General features: G+C 36.7%; 1 protein-coding gene across 17 annotated transcripts in view; it reads right to left on the bottom strand.

Moving 5' to 3' along the window:
* Nucleotides 1-23,781, bottom strand: part of PARD3 (par-3 family cell polarity regulator) — a 448,279-nt gene that overhangs the window by 193,656 nt on the left and 230,842 nt on the right. For 9 of the 17 annotated variants that reach the window (XM_033067635.1, XM_033067739.1, XM_033067642.1 and 6 more), the window contains 4 exons: nt 22,425-22,508; nt 13,483-13,608; nt 11,725-12,104; nt 1,357-1,496 (listed from right to left, as the gene is read on the bottom strand). In XM_033067635.1, the coding sequence (XP_032923526.1) occupies nt 1,357-1,496; nt 11,725-12,104; nt 13,483-13,608; nt 22,425-22,508 (730 nt within the window). Of the gene's footprint in view, nt 1-1,356; nt 1,497-11,724; nt 12,105-13,482; nt 13,609-22,424; nt 22,509-22,647; nt 22,660-23,781 lie in introns of all 17 variants that reach the window. The other 8 variants (XM_033067619.1, XM_033067689.1, XM_033067626.1 and 5 more) reach the window with 2 other exon arrangements.

The following is a 23,781-nucleotide window of genomic DNA, read 5'->3' as shown; positions in this document are numbered from 1 at the left end:
AATTAAACGGTCATCCTTCCCATACAAATACAAATAACAAGCCAGACATTTATACTTCCCTCCTTTTCAGCAGCAACAGTATAGTCCAGCACGCTCTAAAGCCAACTAATCCCATTTACCAGCATTTCTTTCAAGAATGTCTGCATAGGTATTTTTTGGCAAAATCAATGTATGATCCCAAAATGGCAGTTTCCACATGTCTTGGTGTTACACATACCTTCCAAGTATCTTTAGCACAATGAATTGTGACAAAAGTAGAAAGTAATTCTTTTCCCGTGTAACCTTGGGGTTGCTACTCTTGCTTCTCTTCAGTGGTCCAATCCCTTGGCCTCCACATGCCACTGATCAGGACAGGCAGGTGTGGAATACATGCAGGATTTCCCACTGTGTGAGCTAACTTCAGTAAGGGAGAAGCCAGAGAAAGATCGAATAATCTCAGGCTCGCTTGCTGAGAAACATTTTGGAAACGAAGGCAAATCAGCTAACTTTGTTAAGCTAGGGAGCATGGTGCTCAGAAGTCAGCAAGCCATCTTTTTTCTTCCCCTCGTAAGAGAGCACAGCTCACACAGGTGAGATGCCATAGCTGTTGTCTTAAATGCTTCTCAGTCCCTTCTACCCAAGTCATCTGGGTTACCTTGAATTACAGTAATTACAGGGGGCTATCCTCCAGCAACATTTCAAGCTGACTTGGCCAATTTTGCAGTAAAGTGAAGTTGGAGCACTGAGAGGCAGTTACAGACTCAGCTGTACCTCCGGTGTCATTTGGCTTAGGGACAGTAATGAAGAGCTGTGGGTGGTAACATATCACTCCAGCTAGATTTGCAGAAAGATCTCTGCAGTGCACTTATCCAAGAGAGATTTAGTTCCCTTGAGGACATCCTTACTTCAGGAGGGAAGTGGCCTTGATTTTCAGTAGGACTCCCCTCCTCTTATGTCCCTTTCAGTTAATTCACTAAACCTTTTCAGGGCATTGCCTCCCATCCTTGGCAACATCTTCAATAAATTCTGGTCTATTACTCCATGCTGATTTAATTCTCCTTACTAGGTAACAGTATATTCCTAAACAGCTTCAGTATATTTGCTTCATTATATTCCTAAACAGCAGCGCAAGGCTATGACACTATATCCACATAAGGACATGTAAACTTATGTTTTTGTACGTCTGGGTCCAGCTCTTCAAACAGTATGTACTGAAAATTCCCAGCAACTTGATCTCTTCCCTAAAAAAATACAGCCAAAAAAAGGAAAAAGAGGGAAAAATTCTCCTGTAACATAATATACTATAATCCCCTGGAAATGATACAGCGTGTGGGCTCATGCCAAAATGCAGACAAGGAACATGTAATATTTCCTCACCTCAATTAATCGGTCTCCAGCTTTTAATCTCCCATCTTGAATAGCTGCACCTCTCGGAAGGATGTTTTTCACATAAATTGGAGCAGAGCCACCAATTGGGACATCTCTTGAAGTAATGCTAAATCCCAAGCCTTCTGTACCTGCATAAAGAATGTACATTACTAGTTAAAATGCACATTTTATATTACATATAAAGCAGATTGTATGTATACCTCACCAATACAATCCATGAAAATACATGTAAGATGCAAGAATTACTTCATGATAAATAAAGAACACACAAGATCCACAAAAAAGCTGTAGCTGAAGCACTGCGTCTGGGCACAGGTGGCTCAGCAGGCACTCCCTGCAACTTGCTGTTCTGATGACTTCCAAGTCATTGCCATATTTCTGACTTTCTATTTCAGATGAGCTGAGTGACAAGGAATCAGAACAAAGCATATCTGATATCCTATCACTGTCTTCCCCCTTGTCAATCTGGATCTCATCAATGATCCTGTCTTTCTCTTTTGCAGCTCTTTCAACAGCAACAGTCAGCCGATGCTGCTGGGCACGGGGCTCTGTCAGCTCACTTTGTACACTGTGCACACTGGCAGTGTGTCTCACTTTGCACACTGGGCATGCTGGCAGTGTGTCTCACTTTGGACACTGTGCACACTGGCAGTGTGTCTCACTTGTGGACACTGTGTCTCCCTTTGTACACTGTGCACACTGGCAGTGTGTCTCTATTTTGGACACAGTGCACACTGGCAGTCTGTCTCACTTGTGGACACTGTGCACACTGGCAGTGTGTCTCTATTTTGGACACTGTGCACACTGGCAGTGTGTCTCACTTTGCACACTGTGCACACTGGCAGTGTGTCTCACTTTGGACACTGTCAGGTGACATTACTGGAGTTCAGTGGTCTCATTTCTCCTCTTCTGGGGAACCTCAGGCTGTTTTCAGTCAACTCCTCTGCCCCCAACTTCACCTCAGCTCTTGCTGGGTGTCTGTCCTGCAGGCAGGGAGCAAACCCAGGTTGCCATTCTGAGGTCCTGCTGGACATCCAGGTGACTGACTACACTTGGCCAAGATGGACTGAAGAAAACAGAGGCACTTAAAATGACCTGGAGAACTCCAGAGCAGGAGTCCAGTCAATACGTAAATGAGACTTGTTTGTATTTCAGAAATATTAAGTATACCATCAGTTCACAAGCTGAGGACAAACAGAAGCCTTTCCTACCACGCAGAAAGCTGCTTTGTGAGCCTCTTTTAGATCCAATCTACCCAAGGTTCCAAACAACCCCTGAAACTCTACAAAAGCCCCCTCAACATTACATCAAGTCTATTCAGGACTCTAATGCAACATGAAGAGAGTTGGCCATCCAGTGGAGTGTCAGCACCCACAGTTTGCATTTAAAACTTATCAGAGGTTGTCAAAGCAACAAGTTCAAGTTGTCTACAGTTCAAGTTGCCTTGCTAGGCATACACAGGCCCAACCTACATTTAAGCTGACCTATAATGGCAACCTGCAGTTAGGACTCAGCAGAATCAGGTAGGTCCCTAAAAGCCACAGAGCACACACTTGTGTAAAATGTCATGGGGACAGAAACCAAACTTTTATGAAACCGTTGTCAGTTGCAGGTCGTGGGAAGCTTAACACAAACTGTGTGAAAGACACACAACTACTGAACTATTTGAGGCGGTAATGTTATTTAAGAAGGAAAAAAAAATCAACTGTGTAACAGCAGCCAGAGAGACGAGTGAGCAAGAGAGCTCTGCAAGTCCCAAGGTCAATGCAGAAGAAAAGGGCAGAGGTGCTCCAGGTGCTGGAGCAGAGATTTCCCTGCAGCCCATAGAGAAGATGATGGAGAAGTAGCTGTCCCCTTGCAGTCCATGTGCATGCCCATGTCCATGGTGGAGCAGAGATCCACCTGCAGCCTGTGGAGGACAGATGCCCAGAGGGGTTGTTCCCTATGGGAAACCTGCCCTGGAGAAGGCTCCTGACAGGGACCTGTGGTCCCATGGAGAGGAGCCTGAGCTGGAGCAGGTTTGCTGGTTGGATCTGTGACCCTGTGGGGGACTGACACTGGAGCAGCCCATTCCTAAAGGACTGACCCCATGGAGGGAACCCACACTGAAACAGTTCTTGGAGACCTGCAGCCTGTGGGTAAGGCTCACCGTGGAGATGCCAGTGAAGGACTGTCTCATAGGAAGGACCCCACTCTGGAGCAACACAAGATTGTGAGGAGTCCTCCCTCTGAGGAGAAAGGAGTGGCAGAGACAACATGTAATGAACTGACTGCAGCTCCCATTGCCCATCGCTGTGCAAGCTGGGAGGAGGAGGCAGAGATTTCATGAGTAAAGATGAGTCCAGGAGAAAGGGAGGGGTCAGGGGAACATGTTTTAAGATTTGGTTTTATTTCTCATTACTCTACTCTGATTTGATTTGCAATCAAATTAATTTCCCAAAGTCACGCTAGTTTCAACCCATGACAGTAATTGGTGAGTGATCTCTCCCTGGTCTTATCTCAACCCACAACTTTTTTGCTGTGTTTCACCTCCCTTGTCCAGCTGAGGGGGGTGTCCATCCAAGGTCAACTCACCGCAACGTTACTTAATTTCTATAAATTAATTAATTTCTGTTGCCTGTGTTTAATTACTAAACCTACTTTCCTAGATAGCAAATTAATATTCACACATGCAAAGAAAGCAGGAGTCAAATATCATAACGAGTGCTCAACATACAGATTTCTGAAATCTGCACAATTGCATTTGATTAAAATTTAGTACAATATATTTTATTATTAAGACAGAAATCGTGCTAAGAAGTAAACTGACACAGGTGACAGGATTGGCCATGACACAAGCTTTTAAAATCTTCATCTTGAAGATAACTAAGTGCTCCTGTATACACAGTAAGGGCATATAGATCTTATTGTTCAGGAAACATGGATCAGTTTCTCTGGGCTAATTATTTTGAGACCCTTCCTTCTGCAGCATTCAAGACAGTTGACATTTGAATTTTAAAGTCTTCATCCACTTTCAGGCAAATATAAAATTTATCTATGCTGTTACATAGACATTAAAAAATACTGGATCTCATAACATCCATATTTTACTTAGGAGACCTCCCAATTTTAATGATGCTTCAAACATTCACAGAGCTCTTTAATTCCCTGCAATATGTGAAGATGATCTGAATAAGGTTTTTTTAAGTCACATCTCAGCTTTTTATGGAATTTATCTTTTTCTTATTATAAGGATCAGTGTTGAATACTTCTCTTTGAATACAGGTTTTGTCTGCTAAAATTTCTACAGTAATATCAGAACACGAGTGCACTCCCAGGACAATATTTCATTATTAATAAGCTTAATCCCCATTGCCTGATTACAGCATCATTACAGATGTCTGGTTCACACACACAGCACTTCAAACCCCCATGGAAAAAACAGAAGTTGAAATGTTCACATTACAAATGCACACAGGATATAAATTTGGACTGTGGCATTTTCTGCTGTCAAATCTCCAGAAAGTCTTTACCAAAGCCTGCAGAATGTCACAAATCCACACTGAGCCCAGATATTAGCAAAAGAAAATTCTAATTACTTGTTTCTGTAGAAAGAAGGGGCCTCAACTGGGCTGTGTTTTACTGTGCTGCTCTGTGCAGCTTTGCATGAGGCAGTTTTTGGGTGTAATTTTCCTTTTACCATTTCTCTGCTTCAGTTGGCTGTTCATGCCCCATAGCTGCTCTTGGCTGGATGATACAGCTTCATAAACTACTATGCTTATTATATATAAATTAGATGTTCACAACACTGGGAAATAAATAGATACATCCAACCAAGGACAAAAATAAATATTACTTCTGTGACTGAATTGGTTTTGGTTTTTTTTTTTTCTTTTTGATACACATAACTGATTTAGTTCTCCCCACTCCATTCATTTCCACTCTCCTGTTGATAGAAATACATATAAGATCTTAATATCTTCCTGCTGCTAAAATGTTTTCAGTTCTTAGGGTATAAAACTGCATTATAATAATGAGTGAACTGTGTGAATATACTGTAGGCTCCTCTGATTTATGCTAGTAATACAGAAGAGACTGGACACACATACAGGCAGAACCGCAATTAATAGAAAACAGAAGAAATTTCCATATTTTAGAAAACACAGGAGTCATTGTACACAAAGCTAAAAGCTTTACTTTGCAATGTTTAGATTTTTTGAGCTATGTTCCCCTTAATCTTTGGTAAATTTTTGAAAGGGTTGAAAACATTTTCTTCCTTCTATAGCTGTCATCTCTAACAATGATCAGAGATTTACAGCAAGTGATAATAACATTTAAAAAATTACCCACTAATTTGTGTAATTTAAATTGTTAGGCTTCCTTGATAAATCAGCTCTCTGGACAAGTTACAGCTCTCCTTTTTTCTTGAATGTGATGCTGAACATGCCTTCCAAAGTCTCATTACCCTCAAGAGCTCAGCCAGCTCTGAGCTGAACACAAAGTAGTTTTAAATGAACAAAAAGGGCAGTTACAATGGTAAAAGATCTATTTTGAACAAACAGAAAAGTGGCAGATTTGATGTGTAAGTTGCTGTTACAGAAGAAAAAAGTTCTGGCAGCTTTAAGGTAAGGGGGAGAGAAAATCCATTCCTATAATTTAATTAAGCATATTTTTTAAACAAGCATCATCATTTCATTTGGAAGCAGTCTGATCATAAACTAACAGAATGTTAAAAATTTTATTAATTTTACCACAGATGACTAGACTCTTATCTCCCAGAGAAGAAGTGTTTAATTTCTCACTAGTGCTGGGATTACCTTCTTGATTGTGGGAAGAAGGTGTCTGGCATAACATTTCTGTCTAAAGCTATTCTTTACAAAAAGTTGTGCACTCCCCATTCAGCACCAGCTGCAGGTCTAAATTCTCAGCAGTAAAATGTGCCCCTGCCAGGATACAATACAAAGAGCCAGGATCACCTCTGCAGTGTTTCCATCCCTCTCAAAAGGACACTGGGGCAGAAACCAGTAAAGAACAACTGAAGGACCTACACTGTCAACATCTTATGATACTTCTCTTACAGCTGTCTTGCCTTCCAGCACTGTAAGCAGTACTAAAAGTAAATCATGCTCTTCCTTCAAGTCTAATTTAAGAAAATGCATATGAGTTCTCAGGGAGTTCAATACAGATCTCTCTAAATTAAAAAAAAAAAATTTACAAACAAACAAACAACAAGAAGAAATACAGAAAACTCACTTCTGGAACTATAGAAATCAAAAACTGAAAATTTGGCATCACATTTTTTTAGCACTTATGCAAGAAAGGCAGAGAACATTTCAGAGCAACCTTAACAAGGAAAATTCATATTCAGATAGAATAAAGGATTGTTAGGGGACAGTGTAGATTCTTCATGCAAGACAAAGAGCACACTCTCCTAAAACAATAAGCAAGGTTGGTTTCAGATAGAAAATTTGCAGATTTGTGTGACACAAAATCACAAAAATCACAAAATAAGGCATCATCACTTAATAAAAGTAGTACATTATACTGGGATGGGGAATAAGGAGAGAAATAACATTATAATAAAACTAAGTAGAAGGGCAAAATGTTCTCTGACAATAGTCAGAGCTGACACTGTCCTTCCAAGCACTTCAACCTCCTGTATTTTTCACAGGAGACCCTTTCTGGAGATTCAGATACAGATGGATGGCTGCTGAACTAATTGTCCTAGTGTTCCACATTAGAAATCAACTTTTTTTTTTAAAGAACTGAACCTCATGTAAGATTTGAACAGTAAATATGTTCTTATCGTATCATTAAACTAAACAAGACCATTTTACTGCTCCCCTTTTTTTCAGAATTTGTGCACGTGTAGTCAGGATTACTGTACATGCAAATGACTGCTTAAAAGGGTGACTGCTCAGCTGTCTAAAAAATTTCTGCAGCCACATGCACTATCATGACTAATTGCATACCCATTTTTATGTAGTTGAGTGATTTGGAACAAGTGAGGTTTTCTCCTCCAAGTAAAGCTCAGACCACTCAAGAAGATCTTTGATCAACCTAATATAAGCAACTCTTTTCCCCTTATGCTATAGCCTGCTAATGATGATCAGAAGCAGTTTTAAAAAATGGAAAGATGAAACTTGATGCAGTTTATGCTTCTTCAGTGACTAATAATGCTCAAAATTATTTGCTTCACTTTTGAATCTCATTTCTCAAGGTCACTGAAGTAATTTAGGCATCTACATGCTTCATTTCAAAAGTGACAAACATTCTCTCTGCATCTTAGCAGGAATTTTAAGAGAACATATCACTTCAAAAGAAATTTTAAACAAAAATTTAAAATGTCAGTTCAAAGTCTGGCTCAAGAAACTGTGTGGGGAAAACAGGAGAGTGTAATGAAAAATGCATATAAATCTGTACACTTCAGATACATGATGCAGGATATCTTACAGACAAGTTCAGAGTCCTGTCTTGTACACTCTTCTTCATGAACCCAAGCAAAGCAAATAATTGTCCAGAGATGTGCTCCAGTCCAGAGCAGATATGACGCCATTTCAAATCTGCATACTCCCAAACCATCCATGACAACTATTTGTGTCTCTAACAACTTCTTGCAGAGAGGAACTTGGGTGCAGCAGGGCTGACTGTCACTGTGCCATAGCACCGAATGCCCAGTCCCCTGGTGGGACTTGCAGAGTTTCAGATCAGCTCTGTATGCAAGATGTAGCATTACTAATCTCAGTGAGGGCAGCAAGACACACAGGAACACAAGAAACTCTGAAGAGCAAATCCTGCTCACATCGACAATTTAACCGCTTCTCTCTCCTGCACTGTGCAGAGGTGCCTCCTTTGTTTCAGGACTCATCTTCTAGAACAGAGCTGCTATGTCCTGTTTGTGATGGACTTGGTAACCACTACAGCTTTCCTGACAGTTCTGTCACTCCTTTCTTTCCCTTTCTTCTTCTTGTTTTGCAAAAGAGAGACCAGAAAGGAAGAGATAATCACAACTCCCATGGTCAGTGGCTAAGTCACCCTTTAAAAGTGGGGAGATGTGGACTGAAATTCTGATGCACTGAATACTTCATACAAAAAATTAGCAAATATTTGGTGGGACTAGGACTAACTTGAGCTCAGTGCTGACATTTTACTTCCAGAGTTTTATATTTAATTTAGATAGATAGAAATCATATGATGCAATGAGCATTATACTGAAGGGCAATCAAATAAGATTAAGTAATTTCCAGACTGAGTACTTCAGGCTTGTCTTAGTACAGCAGAATCAAGAGCAGTAGAAATGAAATCTGAGTAGTACAATGTCCAAAGGAAAAGCAGCCTTTCAAACACTTTAGTGAGTATCAGGCTAAATGCTGTGAGTTATTAAGTGTTCAAAGACTGAACCTTAGAGTCATTTGCTTTATAATTGGTTATTTATTATTTATAAGTGTTGAACTAAATTCCTCTCAGTTACATTGGCTCAAACACTTGCAGCCAAAGAAGGAACACTCTGGGAGTGTCCTGGTGCATATGAGGTCAAAGTTTGTCCTAACACTCTGGGTGTTGCATCAATGATCTTATTTTCTTTATTCATTAGCTGTAAATAACTATTTCTATTTATTTATACTTACTGTGTATCAGTTTACACCAAAATGTATATAAACATAGGCTCACTGTCATATCTTGCATTATCTTAATTTGTGTGAGCTATTAAGCTACACTGCTATACAGCCTTAATGGCATTAGAATATCAGCAATAACCCCTACATCTATATGCTAAAAGTTCAGGCCTTGACCTTTAAGGCAAGATAAACAGATATCCATTTTCATTTAGAAAAGCCAACAAACATTCCACATTGACTGAAACATATGACTGACCTTCTCTTCTGACTTTATTAAACAGCTAAATCCAATGAAAGTTCAGGTTATTTTAAAATGCCAAATCAGTAATAAATATTAAGAAATCATAATTACAGAAGCACATACTGTAAGGTTATTCTAGATTGTCATCTTATATCATAAAGCTTATGCAATATATAAAAATACAGCTGTAATAAAGAAGGTCTGCCTGTATTGCAAAAGATTCAATTCTCATATACTACATCCATTATCAGAGTGTACAGGTTAAATGAAAACTGAATTTCAGGACAACACCTGGCATGCCCTTAATGCAACCCACAATGAGTTTTTAAAGTAATGATGCTAACTGGTGAAACTGCTGCCTGTCAAATACAAATAAGAACATTTGATAAATATCTATAAAGCCTGTATTACTACAACATCCATCCTTAGAAATAATCACCGAAAACAATCAACATCCCTATTGAACTCCTATTTACAAAATACTTGGGGCATCCTTAAGTGTATTGCTGCATTTGTTGTTCCATATGTAGGTTCCCAGAGTGATCAAATGTAAGTCAAAATGTGAGTCAATAAGGGCATGCTTCTTTCTACAGTGGCTATTAACAAATGAAAGACAGAAATTATAAAAAGGCCTCTTTCCTTATGAATGTTTTTCATTTTTACTGTGCATAAAACACAGTTTCTGCCTTTATCTATAACTTGAGCTAGCTGCCATTCTATCATAAGCAATACTCTCAAATAGTTAGAAACAAATATCCTCTTTAAGCATCTGAAATATATTCTAAATATATTCCAAAGTTCTTACTACTGTAGGAGCCATCAAATTCCTCTGGTATGAACTAGATGTTAAAGCATCTTAGAGAGATCACTTTTCATCAACAGGTAGCATGCATCTTCTTTACTGCAAACCCACCTAAGATATTAGTGCCAGCAAGGATGAATTATATTATAGACTTGGGAGGAGTATTCCTAAAACAGTATCCAGTGAAAGATGACCAAATATAAACATTATATCACAGTCAAAAATCATTAACACACCAAAATTATATTCTTGCATCTTCTGAGGAGCTATAACACCATATTTGTTTCACACAAAAATATTGTGGTCCCAAATTATATATTTATTTGTTGGTGCTTTTAAAATTATATGAAATATTTCTTTCCACTTCTGCCTGAGAATTCTTTTATGTACTGTTCAAGTAATATTTCCAAAACTTCCACAGACACAAAAAACCCAGGTAAAAATCACTGTAGTGACTGAAAGCATATTTATAAGCACACTGATTCCTTACTCAACCAATAACAGCAAGTTTTTCCAAGTAGGCTGATCTGAGCTGATGGCCTAGAGAAATTCTTGAAGGAGCATCAACAACAGAAGCAAACTGTCAACTCAACCTTATGTCATCCAAGTTTGTAGAGCTTAAAATTCAGCAACCAGAAAGAAGCAATCTGGTGGTTCATGTGAAGTTCATAGAAAGGAAAGCATAATGATAATGTGACAAGTAGCCTGGTACCTGTGAAACTGTAAAATCTCTACTGTTCAGTGCACTGTCTTCAACATATTTCAAAAAAAAGATTAATTAATAAATATTATTAACATTGAGCACATAGAGTATCTTAAGGGGAATGTACCCCAAGTTCATGGAGAATATTGTCATATGGTTAAACTTTCTGCTGTGTAATGTAAATATCATTCTTGTTGCTAGAGACCAAATTATAGCTAATCTCAAACATGCTCATTTGAATACCATAAAGCTTACAGAATGTATAATCTTTTAAAAAAATCATTTCCCAAGAGCTAAGAATACTGGCATCTAAATGTCATTTTGTTATACTTCAAACTATCTTAAAAGCATCTACACATTAACTACAAAAAAATACCAAATCATAAAAATGATACACATCATAAAAATTTTACAGATGTACATCTACACGTGCACATATAACACAGATGTTGAGATAAGCACACACTACTTTAAATAGTGCCTCTCACCCCCATTGAAATTATATTAGCATAAGGGTCAAGACAGGAAATATCTCATTACATCTCAACCAAAGGTTTTAACATCTCAGTGGAAAAAAATGAAAGCTTTAGCTGGAAATTAGAATGTCCAATTTACCAACTGGATCCAAAACATTCTTAAAATCTAAAGGCAAAACTCAATTTGAAAAGTCATAACTGTAAAGTACAGAACATGGGCTATTTTAGCTTAGTTGTTTATATTAAATAGTTCACCACACCCTGGGTCTTGGCCAACAGAATTTGAGGCATTTACTGCACTACTTTATTAGCTGAGAAACAGAAAAAAAAATGCTAATGCACTCCTCAAAATGGCCTTTTGCAAGCATGCTGCACATGATGAATGCAGGGTGGGTCTCCTGTGCCTGCTCTCAGGGACAACTCAGTGCCTTGGCTTCAAAAAGCAGCCCATTGCACCCCTGCTCCTGCCAGCCCTCCTGCACACATACCCTACACACACCCCTCCTGCTGTATGAGGAGCACACTGCTGGTCTTACCTTTTCTTAGCTGTATACTGAGCCTCTTCCCTATCTTTTTGGTGTTATAGCCACTGTTTGCAGTGGAGGTGAGAACTTTCTGAGGTGATGGTACGAGGCCGGAGGGTGGTTTCCCTGATGAATTCACACTGTGAGGTAGCTGCGAGTAGGAGTCTGTCTGATCAGGGTGGTTACCCGCTCTAGACATTCTTTGTAACGTGTGAAGTCCAGAATTGTTAATACTTTTCCCATCAGCATACTGGGAATCAGGGCTGAACCTGCTGGAGTAGAACATGTTCTCACTCTGGGACAACTGCTCGTACTGCTCTTTATTCGCCGCAGGGACCACGTGGAACCAAATGAACGGCGTACGCATGGCTTGGCGAAACATATGCTGTGCTCTGGGTTTTAAAATGAACAGAAAATTAGCAAATTAGGACTGGCAGACTACGAGACATTATAAGCATAATTACTAATGTTAATTAAGCAACACGAGCTGACAGACACATTGCACTCAAGCATAAACCATAAAACTTGAATCTGTTTACTAGCCTATTTGGTCTGCTTTGCGCTAAGGTTTACTGCTTTAGGGCAACACTATGGTTAAATATGCTTAACGACTAATGTAGCAAATACTGCATTCAGAAAAGCAAAAATTTTAACCACAGTCTTGAAATGCAGACAGTTCTACAGCAGGACTGCAGTGTCCTTTTGTTTTGAACCTTGATAATTGCAATAATTGCAATAGCTGTTACCACAGTGACAACAGAATTATTAGAATTAAAATTACTAATTATAAAAAGGCTACGTATTCCACAATTTTCTGATTATATGGAGTCTTGCAACCAGTCTAGCTTACACTTCAAATTTTTCAGCCAGTAGTCTATCAGAATGCAACATTAAGAAATAGGAAAAAAATGCTCAATTCTGTACAGACACTGGGCTCAAGGTCACAATCCAAAGTATATGAAGTCAACAAAGTCTCTTCACAGACTTTACAAACTGTGATTCAGAACCTTAGAACAAGCAGAGACAAGCTGCTTCCAACCATATGGTACAGGGTTATGTTTCAATTCAGGTTAGAATCACAGAAATTAAAACCACATTTCAAATATATATTAAGTACAAGATGATCAGAACAAATGATATTTGGCCCTCAGTGTGTTACAGACCTCAGAACAATATTATCATCCATGAAATCACTCATTACCTGCATACCTCTTTTCTATTTTCCTCTTTCACTTACCTGAGTGTGAACTACAATCTAATTTCCCTCTTGAAAGTCTTTCTGACTCATTTCGAGATTCAACCAAGTCCACACAACCACTAAGCAAATATTTATCTCTCAGACTTCTCCAGGAAGTTTCTGCATATACAGTGCCTCTAGCTCTCACACAATCAAAAAACCACATATTTTTAAAATATTAAAAATAAAGTCTCCAAGTTGTCCATTTACATTGAACATGGTAAGAGCAAAAGTCATATGGGAATTTCAAGAACAATAGATTACCAATATAAGAAGAAAAAAAATCTATCATGTATAAAAACAACCAACCAAATTAGAATTGCATATACTCTAACGACAATAATTATCCTGATTTTTTATTTTTTTTTTTTTTTTTTAGTCTGGCTATATAAAAGCCACTAATGTCCCTAAGTGCACCTTTTCTGTATTAGAAAGGCAAGCTTAGAGGTTAGAGGTTTTTTTCTCACCTTCCACAGATTATTCCGAGGTGCAGTGTTAAATAATGCAATGTAACATGTGGTAAGAACACTTACTGTTCAAATCTCCTGTTCCGCAGGTCTCCATCATTAATCCTGACAATACAATCATTCTCACGGAAAAGGTTTTCTTGTTCAGCTTTTCCACCCTTCTCCAATCTCTTCACCAGCAGCCCCAGGGTTCTGGAACATTAAGATTACAAATTATTACTATCTGAATAATTTGCAATATAGAAAATCCTATTGATTTAATATTTTATCATGATCACTACAGAAACTATATTTTAAACCATCTTTACCTTGAAGTAGGATAGCACAGTTTCAAATAACTTCAAGAATTACCTGATTTATTACCTCTTTTCCATAAAACAAAAAGGCTAGGTGAATCAAACATGTCAAAAGTAAGAATGAACAGGCTGTGGGATGACAGCACATCCATTCTTGAAAAAGGCCAAGATTTCTGTGCAGTAAAAACTCCAAGAACCATCACATATCTGAGAAAAGACACCTTTTCTGCTAGTTAACTGAAGTTGAATAGGTTCAACTGAAAATCTGAATTTCTGAATTAGCAGAGAATGCCACAGCCTTTACTACTACTCCTGAGCAAGTGAAACATGGGGTAATCTCATATAATAAGTAGCCTGTAATGAGAGGATGGATAGACAATTCAAGAATTTCATGTGAACCAAATGCTTTTATTTTTAAATCTTAACATTTTTTAATAAAACAAAAAAGAGGAAATCAAAAATTTAAATGCTCTTTTTAAAATCAGAATATTCTCTTAAATTAATTAACTGAAGACAATTTCCATTCAATAGCCTCTGTGCAATGAGTTAGCCTCCACTGTTTCATGCTTACCCACAGTATCATCTTAAGGACATTGTTAGAGAGAAAAGGTGAACAAATATGCAACATGAAATTATGAAAAAGGATCCTGAAGAATGGACTTCTGAGGTACTGGTAGGATAGCATGAAAAGTCAGTGATGTTTCTATACCTGAACCCTCTACCTGAAGGAGAATTCAATCTTCAGAATTATTCTTGCATTGACATTGCATTTGATTTTTTTTTTTTTTAAAGAAGATCAGCTTTACAGTGAAATCCCACAGGATGTATCAGCGGGTCAAACTCACATCATCCAAGTCAACAGCATTACATTTTTCAGAATTCATTTCAAGGCATGGCATGAAAAATACTGTTGCCAAATCAGCAGGAATTGCAAGACCATGCATGTCTTTTAAACAAAAACCTTTCAGTGATCATAGCACTTCCATTCACATAATACCTCAGAGCAAATGAGCAGTCAGTGGTGCTTAGAAGGACTCCTCATGTGCTCAAAAGAAACCTACACACTTGAGCACTTCATCAAATGGGTCAGAAAAGCAAAATTAACTTATTTCTTCCACTCAAAATTCTTAATTTACCAATTTATTGTCAGCATAAATAAATAATATTTTTTTTTTGCAGAACAGTCATACATTTTCTCCTACATGACAGATGAAGGAGTAGGAGAAATGATCCTAGTAGTATTTCCACTTTGGAACCACCCAGAGACATTAAGATATGTTGTTGAAAGGATCTAAACATGTAAACAGCCTGTGAGGAGAAAAACAACATAAAGCATTCTGACAACACAAATCATCAAATTAAGTTTGAGTCAGACATTTGCATGACAAAAAACTCTACAAGTCCTCAGCAGTGGCACATTAAACCTAATGACCCTGTTGTGCTCTATTGATTGTGCTACAATTTTCTGATCATTATTAGGTTAGGTAGTCACAGGAAGTAAGAAAAACAAACTTTAAAATACTGATTCAATCCCTTTTTCCCTTCTGTTCACTGAAAAATGTGTTGAAGGTAGTCTGAGATTTTTTAAAACTGAGAAATAATTATAAAGAAATTATAGATGGTTTGATAGTTGCATGAAGAACCAAACTAATGGTTATATTAATAGTAAAAAGGAAAAATACATGTATGGCTTCACTACATTACTTCTATGAGAATTATAGTTTTGACACAGAAAACTGATGTATTAGAAAACAAGTTTGTGACTTCTTCACTTGTGAGTTGATGAATTTATTTTGGGGAGATTGTCTTTGAGCCACAAAGTGAAGCTACTGAAGAGCATAACTCTAAATGGGGAAGAGATAGGCAAAGCAAATATAAAATAGGGAATGCTACATTTAAGAGAAAACCAACAAAATACCTGAGCAGGAAAGGAAGGAGTTGTGTCTACTCTTCCTTTTCTTTCATTTGATGCCCAACAGCTCTTTGATGCAAGTGTACTCAGAATTTGGATGTGCATATAATTCTTGCACAAGACCATACCCAGTAACAACAACAGGTGTTTGGTTTATATGGTTAAATATCAAAGCTATCAAAATATCAAAACAATATCTACACAAAGTACAACAATCTAACTTAATACAATGACAATACACGATACAAAAGAATGTGGTTATTTCATCCCAATGTCTCCATGTACTTATGATTACAAAATAATTGTTCTATCAATAGTTTTGACAGCATTTTTCTTGAAATGGTGCTTTTTACTGTCTCACTTTCTGAATTTATATCAAATTATTAATGCAAGATGCACCTTTATGTTTGATTTGACACTTCTTACATTTATTCCACTTAGGCTCTCAAATCTGTAAAAATATATTACTAATCCTAACCAATAGTAGAAAAATGTAACAGATAAATAAACTACCAGTCTAAATTGTAAATAATCTCATTAAACAAAGGCTACAAGTTCTGCTAAAGCAAGATTGCTCATCTCTAACATGGCATATGGTGCTCATGAGGATTTTGTTTTTTAACAAATGTTATAGCTAGGTTAACCAAGGCATATAAAGCTAAAGTCACTGAGAGCAAATTCAAGGCTGGATGAACAGACTGAGTCAAACCTGAAACCAGGCTCCTCACAGTACCTTTTAATTTATTTAATGTTTTATATAAACACATGGCACAAAAGATCCCTTTAGACACAATTCCAGAAACAATTTCCCAAATGAGGGTTTGCATAGCGGAGAAAACTAGAACTATGGAAAATGTATGTTTTTCAAAAATTAACAAAAACCTACCAATTTCCTACAGTACTTCTTCAGCATATTATGGTTAGATGTAAGAATGTGACTCTAAAAAAGACTTTATGGAAATTCATGTTTGTTGTTGCAGCAACTGGAGATAAACAGAATAGACCTGATATTGCAAATATGCAGTAACCTAAAAACAAATTGGATTTTTTTTGCCTGCCATATGCCACCATCATTAATCCTGAGAAGTGGAGCTCTACTAACAGCTTCAATATTATGTTTCCTACATTAGGAAGACATAAATTTTGAAAGCATCGAAATTCATGTGATATAAAGTACCAAAGTCAGTATATACATTTTTTTAAAACACAACCATGTAGCATACAAATGTATGGGTATATGTGAATTTGCTTAATTTTGTCCAGTTAAAGTAAGTCAACACAGTTTCTAATATAAATTCTTCCATTACAAATCTTTTAAACTCCAACATTTTCATGAATGAGATTAAATATCAAATAAACCTTCACTAAACACTCTGCAAGTCTATAATCCTGTTGAAACAATAATTATAAACAGAAATTTGGTACCTGTGCTGTTTTAGACTAACATCAGCTGACACGGAAACAGAAGGGAAACTGCCAAAGCACAGAGCTCAATCTTTGTATTTGTTTTAAATACCTAATTGGGAATGTAAGCAGCTGAGATTATATTAGCATTTGCACCACTGTATTTCCACAAGGTTCATTACTCTAATTATACTATTAAAATAAACTCAGTTACATGTGTTAACATTTCAGTTCTCAGTATAAATTACAACCAATGATAAAACTAGAAACAAGCAGTGAATTTTTTATTGACATCTAAATTGCCTGACTTAGTTGGGGTAGTTTGTGAAATGCGAACTCTCCACATGCCATCCAGATGTATGGAAATGATGATAATTTATCTTAATAAAAAGTGACAGTGTAAGTAAAAATAAAAACTGACATTGAGCATCTAGAATATGATTCAGCCATCATGGGCCATTGTATGTACACATTGAAGTTATTTATCCATTTACCTGCAAGCTAACTGAAGTGTAATCAAATCAGACAGAACAGAAAATAGCCAATTTAAATGTTTACCTAAAGTCACTAACATGAAAAGGCAAAAACTAGATTAAGGTACAAAAATAAGGATTGATTGAAAAGCTGATGTGCAGCGGTTTCATGCTATGAAAGATCTCTGAAAAGTTCTACAAGAACATAAACACAGTATAAAATTCCTAGATTCAGTGGTTAGAGTAGGCAAATCAGCTTGTTTGTTCAAGTTAAATTATCAACGCTAAATTGCACTTAAACTCCTTTACCCAATATTGACATCACAGCACTGCTGTGGAGGCATTTAAATTTCATGCCTGAAGTCCAGAACCAATTCCCAATCTTAGGTAACCACCCCTAAGCTTTTTAGCTTGAGTAATACATCAAATTATGCTTATAAAACTTCTTAAAGGCTGAGATCAGACAGTGAATTCAGATACAAGAGTGAGGGAATGGTACATTCACTCCACAGAGAATTTTTTCCCCATACATATGTTTTTAAAAGCCATAACTACCTTTGAGACTTAAAAGGCTGGAAATGCAGGAGAGGAATAAATAGAGAGGCACAGTACGGACCTCCTACTTGATCAAAGAGAATTTGATCATTAGAGAGGCACCTTGAAGGCAATATTATGGACTCTCAGTATAGACAATGGCCATTACATATTACTTTAGTTTTCTTTGTACCTTGAGTACAAGACTAAAATTTTTGCAATGACACATGAGGTAAATGTATAAACTGTAGAAAATGAAGGGTACTTCCAATAAAAGAAAAAAAAAAGAATAGAAAGAGTATTAAAAAAAATTCAAATTTCTCTATTTCTAGTAAGGGTAGTTAGGGTTTGTGTATGCTTACATGCCCATCTTCATTTGAAGTTTTTCTTTCTTTTTTAACAAAACCTTTTAAATTTGTCATTTAAACTGACAAAAATTCGCTTTTTTACTTTCTTTTGAGACTTGCTAAGATTTTAAGTCATTTAAGATATATAACAGAGCATTTTTGGCTTCAGGTTTTAGATGTGCAGTTAATCATGGATTTTGTGGCATACTTCAACAGGCAGAAAAGCTGGCAGAGCTGAGCATATCTGTCTGTATGAAAGTAACACGTCTGATATTTATTATTGCATGTTCATGGTGGGGTTTTCAGATGAATATCCAAATCCTTTTCAGTTCTGCTTTGCTAAGCAGACTTCAGAGTAGTCTTGGGACTATGGGACTCTAACTTCCATATCATTATTCACAGATATTTCTGATGTTATCTCATATATTCCTTGTGTCAATTGAATCTCTTTCCAAAGACAGACATTGCAGGATTTCAGAAGAGCAGCTAGGGTATAGAGCTTGAGAAGATTTCAAAGGTAGAAGAGGCTATATAATGGTAAATTATGCTATAATTATTGTTGAGCTTGTAGAGAGCTTGAAGCATCCCCTTAAACATCAACATAACATCCCACATCATCCAGGCTGCTCAAACGAGATTCTTAAAGGACTGTTTGCTTCTGTCTCCGAGCACCTAATAAGAAGGAAGGATTGGTGGTATGGCAATTTTGTACAGAGTTAGAATTTTCTTTCATATTTTTCTCTCATTCATTTCCTCTTTTTTCTACTCTTATCTGAACACTGCTGCTTTCGTTCTCATGCCTCCTTTTCTGCTCAGCACTGCATCTATGCCATTGTGAAAATGTGCCAGCAGGTTTGCAAACAAAACTTTTATGCTTAAAAAATGCAGAACCATAAGGTGATGAATATGTATACCCTCCTCCCTTTTGATAAGGTGAACAAAATCTGTTAACAAAACCATATGATCAAATAGGCCAATAAAAGACTGATACATTTCTAGAGGCAAATCCAGAAGGATAACAAGGAAACATATACACAGAATAAAGTTTCACCATGTCTTTACAAATCAATAGTACCTTTCCCAGAGAAATTCCATTCTTTTAATTTAAAAAAGTCTCTGTTTTAGTAGGAACATAACTTGTAGTATCTATACAGACAAGGCAGAAACCTTTACAGATTTTGTTCAAGATTAAAAGCCAGTACTCAAAAGATTCTTATTGCAAATTCTCAAAAGATCATGAAAAAGTCAAATATTTTTTCAATAGAAGTAAAGAACAGAGTTATGGCACATAATTTTTAGAGTTTTGGAGTGTTTCCTCAGGGAAGGTTTTTCTGGTGTGAATTTTTTGGTCAGAGAAGGCTTCTGCTTATTGCATAGCGGAACAAAAGGTGAATTGCATAATATGTTTTTACACTTTTTCAAGTTATTCATTCAATAATTTCAAAAGCAAAAGAAATCAACTACAAGAAAATTAACTGAAAACACACCATAACTGGAACTGAAAAGCAAGCAAATATAAAACAACTATGGGACAGTGGACTAAACCATATGACACGAGATCCTTTCTTTTTGGACATCCCTCAAAGTCTTTAGTCTGTCCTGTGTTTGATTTTCTATAATTAGGTTTCTACTAAGCAAATCCCCTGCTCAAATCCCCTGGTAAGCAGGGAGTTGTAGGTTGATTGTAGCAGGGAGAATTATTTTTTGCAGCCAGAGGAGGAACAAAGAGCAGCCACGTGCTGCAGTGAGAAATAAGTGGGAAGCAGAAGATCCCTACCATGTGTCTGCTCTCCCTCTGAATCTAGCAAAACGAGAAACAAGTGTGTCTTATCTGCTCAAAAGAAGTGGAAAACCAGGAGGGGGCAAAAGAATTAACGACATCCCCACCAACTGCTTCACAGCTGAACCTGGGTGTGTTCCTTTCCCTGTCCACACTGGAGGCAGCTGGAGAAAAATGTGTTTATCCTACCTGAAAGCATGCAGAGGCGTGGGTATGCAGACAGTAAAGCAGCAGCACAACACAAGCGCTTAGAATCGACCCCAAGCAATGAACTCTGCTTTTCCTTCATTAGAACACACAGGGCATGGCAGAAAACTTTTGGAAATATTCTAGATCCTCCTTAACTCTGCTCCTCTACACTTTCAAGATATGGGACCAAGTGTCTCCCCTCTTCAGCAGATTATTTTTTGAAGGGTTGAAAAAACTCAGCAATTACTCATATGGTCCATTTTTCAATGAAGTGAGTTCTAGTATTATGAAGAAAAAGAGGATACATTTTAATATAAAAATTATTTCCCTTGTAACAGAATTTGCTTTTCCAGTATGTCCTGATTTGAAACATCTACATTTAAAATTAGCCGGCATGTAGCAAAACTTTACCATATAATTTTGCATGAAATCATTAAATTTCTCTTTTTTTAATTATATATTTATTTTTGCGTTTATGGCTTCTTTCTTTAACATGATCTCATTACGTATGAACAGTCTGAGCTTTGCCTCAGATTTGACAACCACATTAACAGGATGGAATTCAATTTTACCCAAGTTAAAATTCTTATTCAAAATGTCAAAATATATATTTTAACATCAATTTTATTATACAAGCACTTAGTATGCAGTTGACATTCTTAAACCAGTCTTTTCCTTGCCCTTCACACTATCGAAATCCCAGATAAGTGTGTGAACATTTCCACCATTTCTAACTCTACAGGATTTACTTCTGGGTTATGTTTGAAGTTACTGTTCACTCATGCCCTTTCCATCCCTACACTGAATTTACTGAATTTCAGATTATGAAGAGAAGAATTCACCACTCAACAGAAGTTTGCTCTTAATACTTGTAGTCCCCAGAAAAAGTATCTTTAAAGTAAAACAAATTACATTTTCTCATAATACATGTCAGTATGACTATGAAAGCATTGGGTTTTAAGCAACAGCCACAAATAAAGCTCTTATAATGTGTTTAAAACTCCATGAAGATATTTGGTATAGAAGGAAAAACACCTCAAATACTCTACCATTTCTGAAAATAGCATATTAATATTTGAGAGATACACTTGTATAACAAGTTAGTTTTGTCATTTTGTTAGTTTTTAATTATAAAACTGAAATTGCTACTGGGACAATAGACATGAGAACATAGCCTCCTTTTTCATGTGCAAAGATTACTTTTAAGATATATATAATTGTTCTCCTTTTTCTTAGAGAAGGAACAATGTGTACTTAGAATTTGCAAAACCAAAATAAAACTTGCATATATTGCTGAAAAATTGTCATTTTTCGAAGTACTTAGAAGTTTCAAATTCACCACTAATTAACACAAAAGTTTAACTTTTTTTTCTGAGTTTATCTTTGTGACCCTAAACACTAAAATTCTACATTAGAAAAGTAAAAATTAGACATTATGTATTCTGTTTATTAATAACATCCCCCACATTGTATTTTTTAATGTCAAGTACTTTTTCTTTACTTTTTTTTTTTTTAAACAATCAACTTCAGGAGTTTGTTCAGCCTATAAAACAAGTTCACTTTTCCCCAAACCAGAATGTTTCAGCTGGTTTTGCTACTTCATTTTAACCCCAACAGATGGAACAGCATTAAATTTTTAAAGTGTGGCAATTGTTTTCTCCCCTATCCTTAATATGCAAAAGCAAGCATGCCTCTGGTTAGATTCCTGCTGTTATTTGGAAATTTGTGGCTTTAAACAGTCAGCAGGGAAATGTTGCACAAATATTCACCTGAATTAGGGCAGGTGAATTATAAATTCTAGGAGTCCAAAAGGAAATGTCTTTATCCTTCAGTTTCCCCTGAGATTACAACACCCAATTCTAACTCCTTCCAAGCAGAGCCTTTGAGCTACAGAGTCCATTCCAAGCACAGAATCAGTAAATTTGCAATTCTTCCTTTCTTAACCAGAGAGACTGACTCTCGAGAAACAGGCAATATTCTACAGAGGGCAAAGGCACACGATACAAAAATTAACACAAGCAAGATAAAGCACAGCAAATTCCAATGGAAGTAAAATCCTACACGATACGTTACCTTCCGCCTCGGGCACTGAAAGGCACTACATGGATTCCCAAAGGCCCGCCGTCATTGGAGACTTCTACCAGCTTTACCATATCACTGTGAGACAATGACGAATGAGGGAATATGAACATGTACCGTGGAGGAACCAAAAAACCCCACACAAACACACACACAAAAACAAAACCATTCCAGAAACCAAGTCATGGTGATGAAAGCATTGTTGAATACTACGTACCTGAAGATTAATCTGATGGCATGAAAGGAGATCAATCATCAAAAATAGTTCAATTAACAGAACCAAGAGAAATCAAGGAATTTTTTTTTAATTTAGCTGAATACATAAAAATAGATCTCATCATCACCACTGCATGCATATTGCTTTATTTCTTTCTTATTCTAAACTGACCATTGAGCAGAAATACCTAAAATGCCACACAGAATTTTTTCCTCACAAACCCAAAAGCTCAGCTTAGCACTAGCATGCGTTACTTTTTTTATCTTAGAACTAGTGCTAATTTTTAACATTAGCTTTCCTATAACTACCTCATAATCAAATGAGAATTATTTCATTTTTAATTGGCTAAATCCTTCCAGTTTTAAAACACATTAATCTGTTTTATTGTAATTCCATTTCTTTTACTGGAAGATTCTTGCATCTCCTTACTAAGCAAAGTTTCCAAAGTAAGATTTAACTGTAACATTCAAAACCAACCAGACGTCCCCTGAAGCAACCATGCATCTAGTTCTCAATTATAATTTTTGCTGTAGTGAGGAAAAAAGCAGAAGAAGAAAATACAGGTTCAGAAAGAGACATGCAAAAATTGTAGAAAGAGATTTAGAGCAAATCTATTAATGTGTCTGAAACATGCCCACATCTGGAAAGGTGGAATATAGCCCATGAACCATAAAGAGTTATAAATACACAAATGAGAAAATAATACGCAAAGGCTGAACCTCTCAGTAAAACTGGAAGTGAGAGATCTGAACAGAAGCCACAATCTAAATTTGTGGCTTATGCCTCTCTCTAGTGTTACATACTTTTTCCATATTTCCTGGCACTAAATATATATACACACAGATCATTGAAAAGCTTGCTCCTCATAAGAACACAAATAAAATTTAATCTAGAAATGGAGCAAAGAGCAGTAAAAGATTTTCTACTTCCTTCAATAAGCTCTTGATCATATGGTGGCCCATTATGAAATCTTGCAGCTCTTAATCTGTAATTTGAGAATAACCAAACCACATAGGGTTGGGAAGTGAACACAAATCCCGGGCTACAGTTTGTTTTAGGTTTCTCCTACATTAAATTTTTAAATGTATTTTTAAGGTAGCCTTTACATTCACTGTATGCCTCAATTGATGTCTG

This window comes from Catharus ustulatus, chromosome 1 (assembly GCF_009819885.2).
Source record: "Catharus ustulatus isolate bCatUst1 chromosome 1, bCatUst1.pri.v2, whole genome shotgun sequence".
In the NCBI taxonomy this organism is placed as follows: domain Eukaryota; kingdom Metazoa; phylum Chordata; class Aves; order Passeriformes; family Turdidae; genus Catharus; species Catharus ustulatus.
Note: the sequence above shows the minus strand (reverse complement) of the source record. Positions and strands in the feature narration are given on the sequence as shown.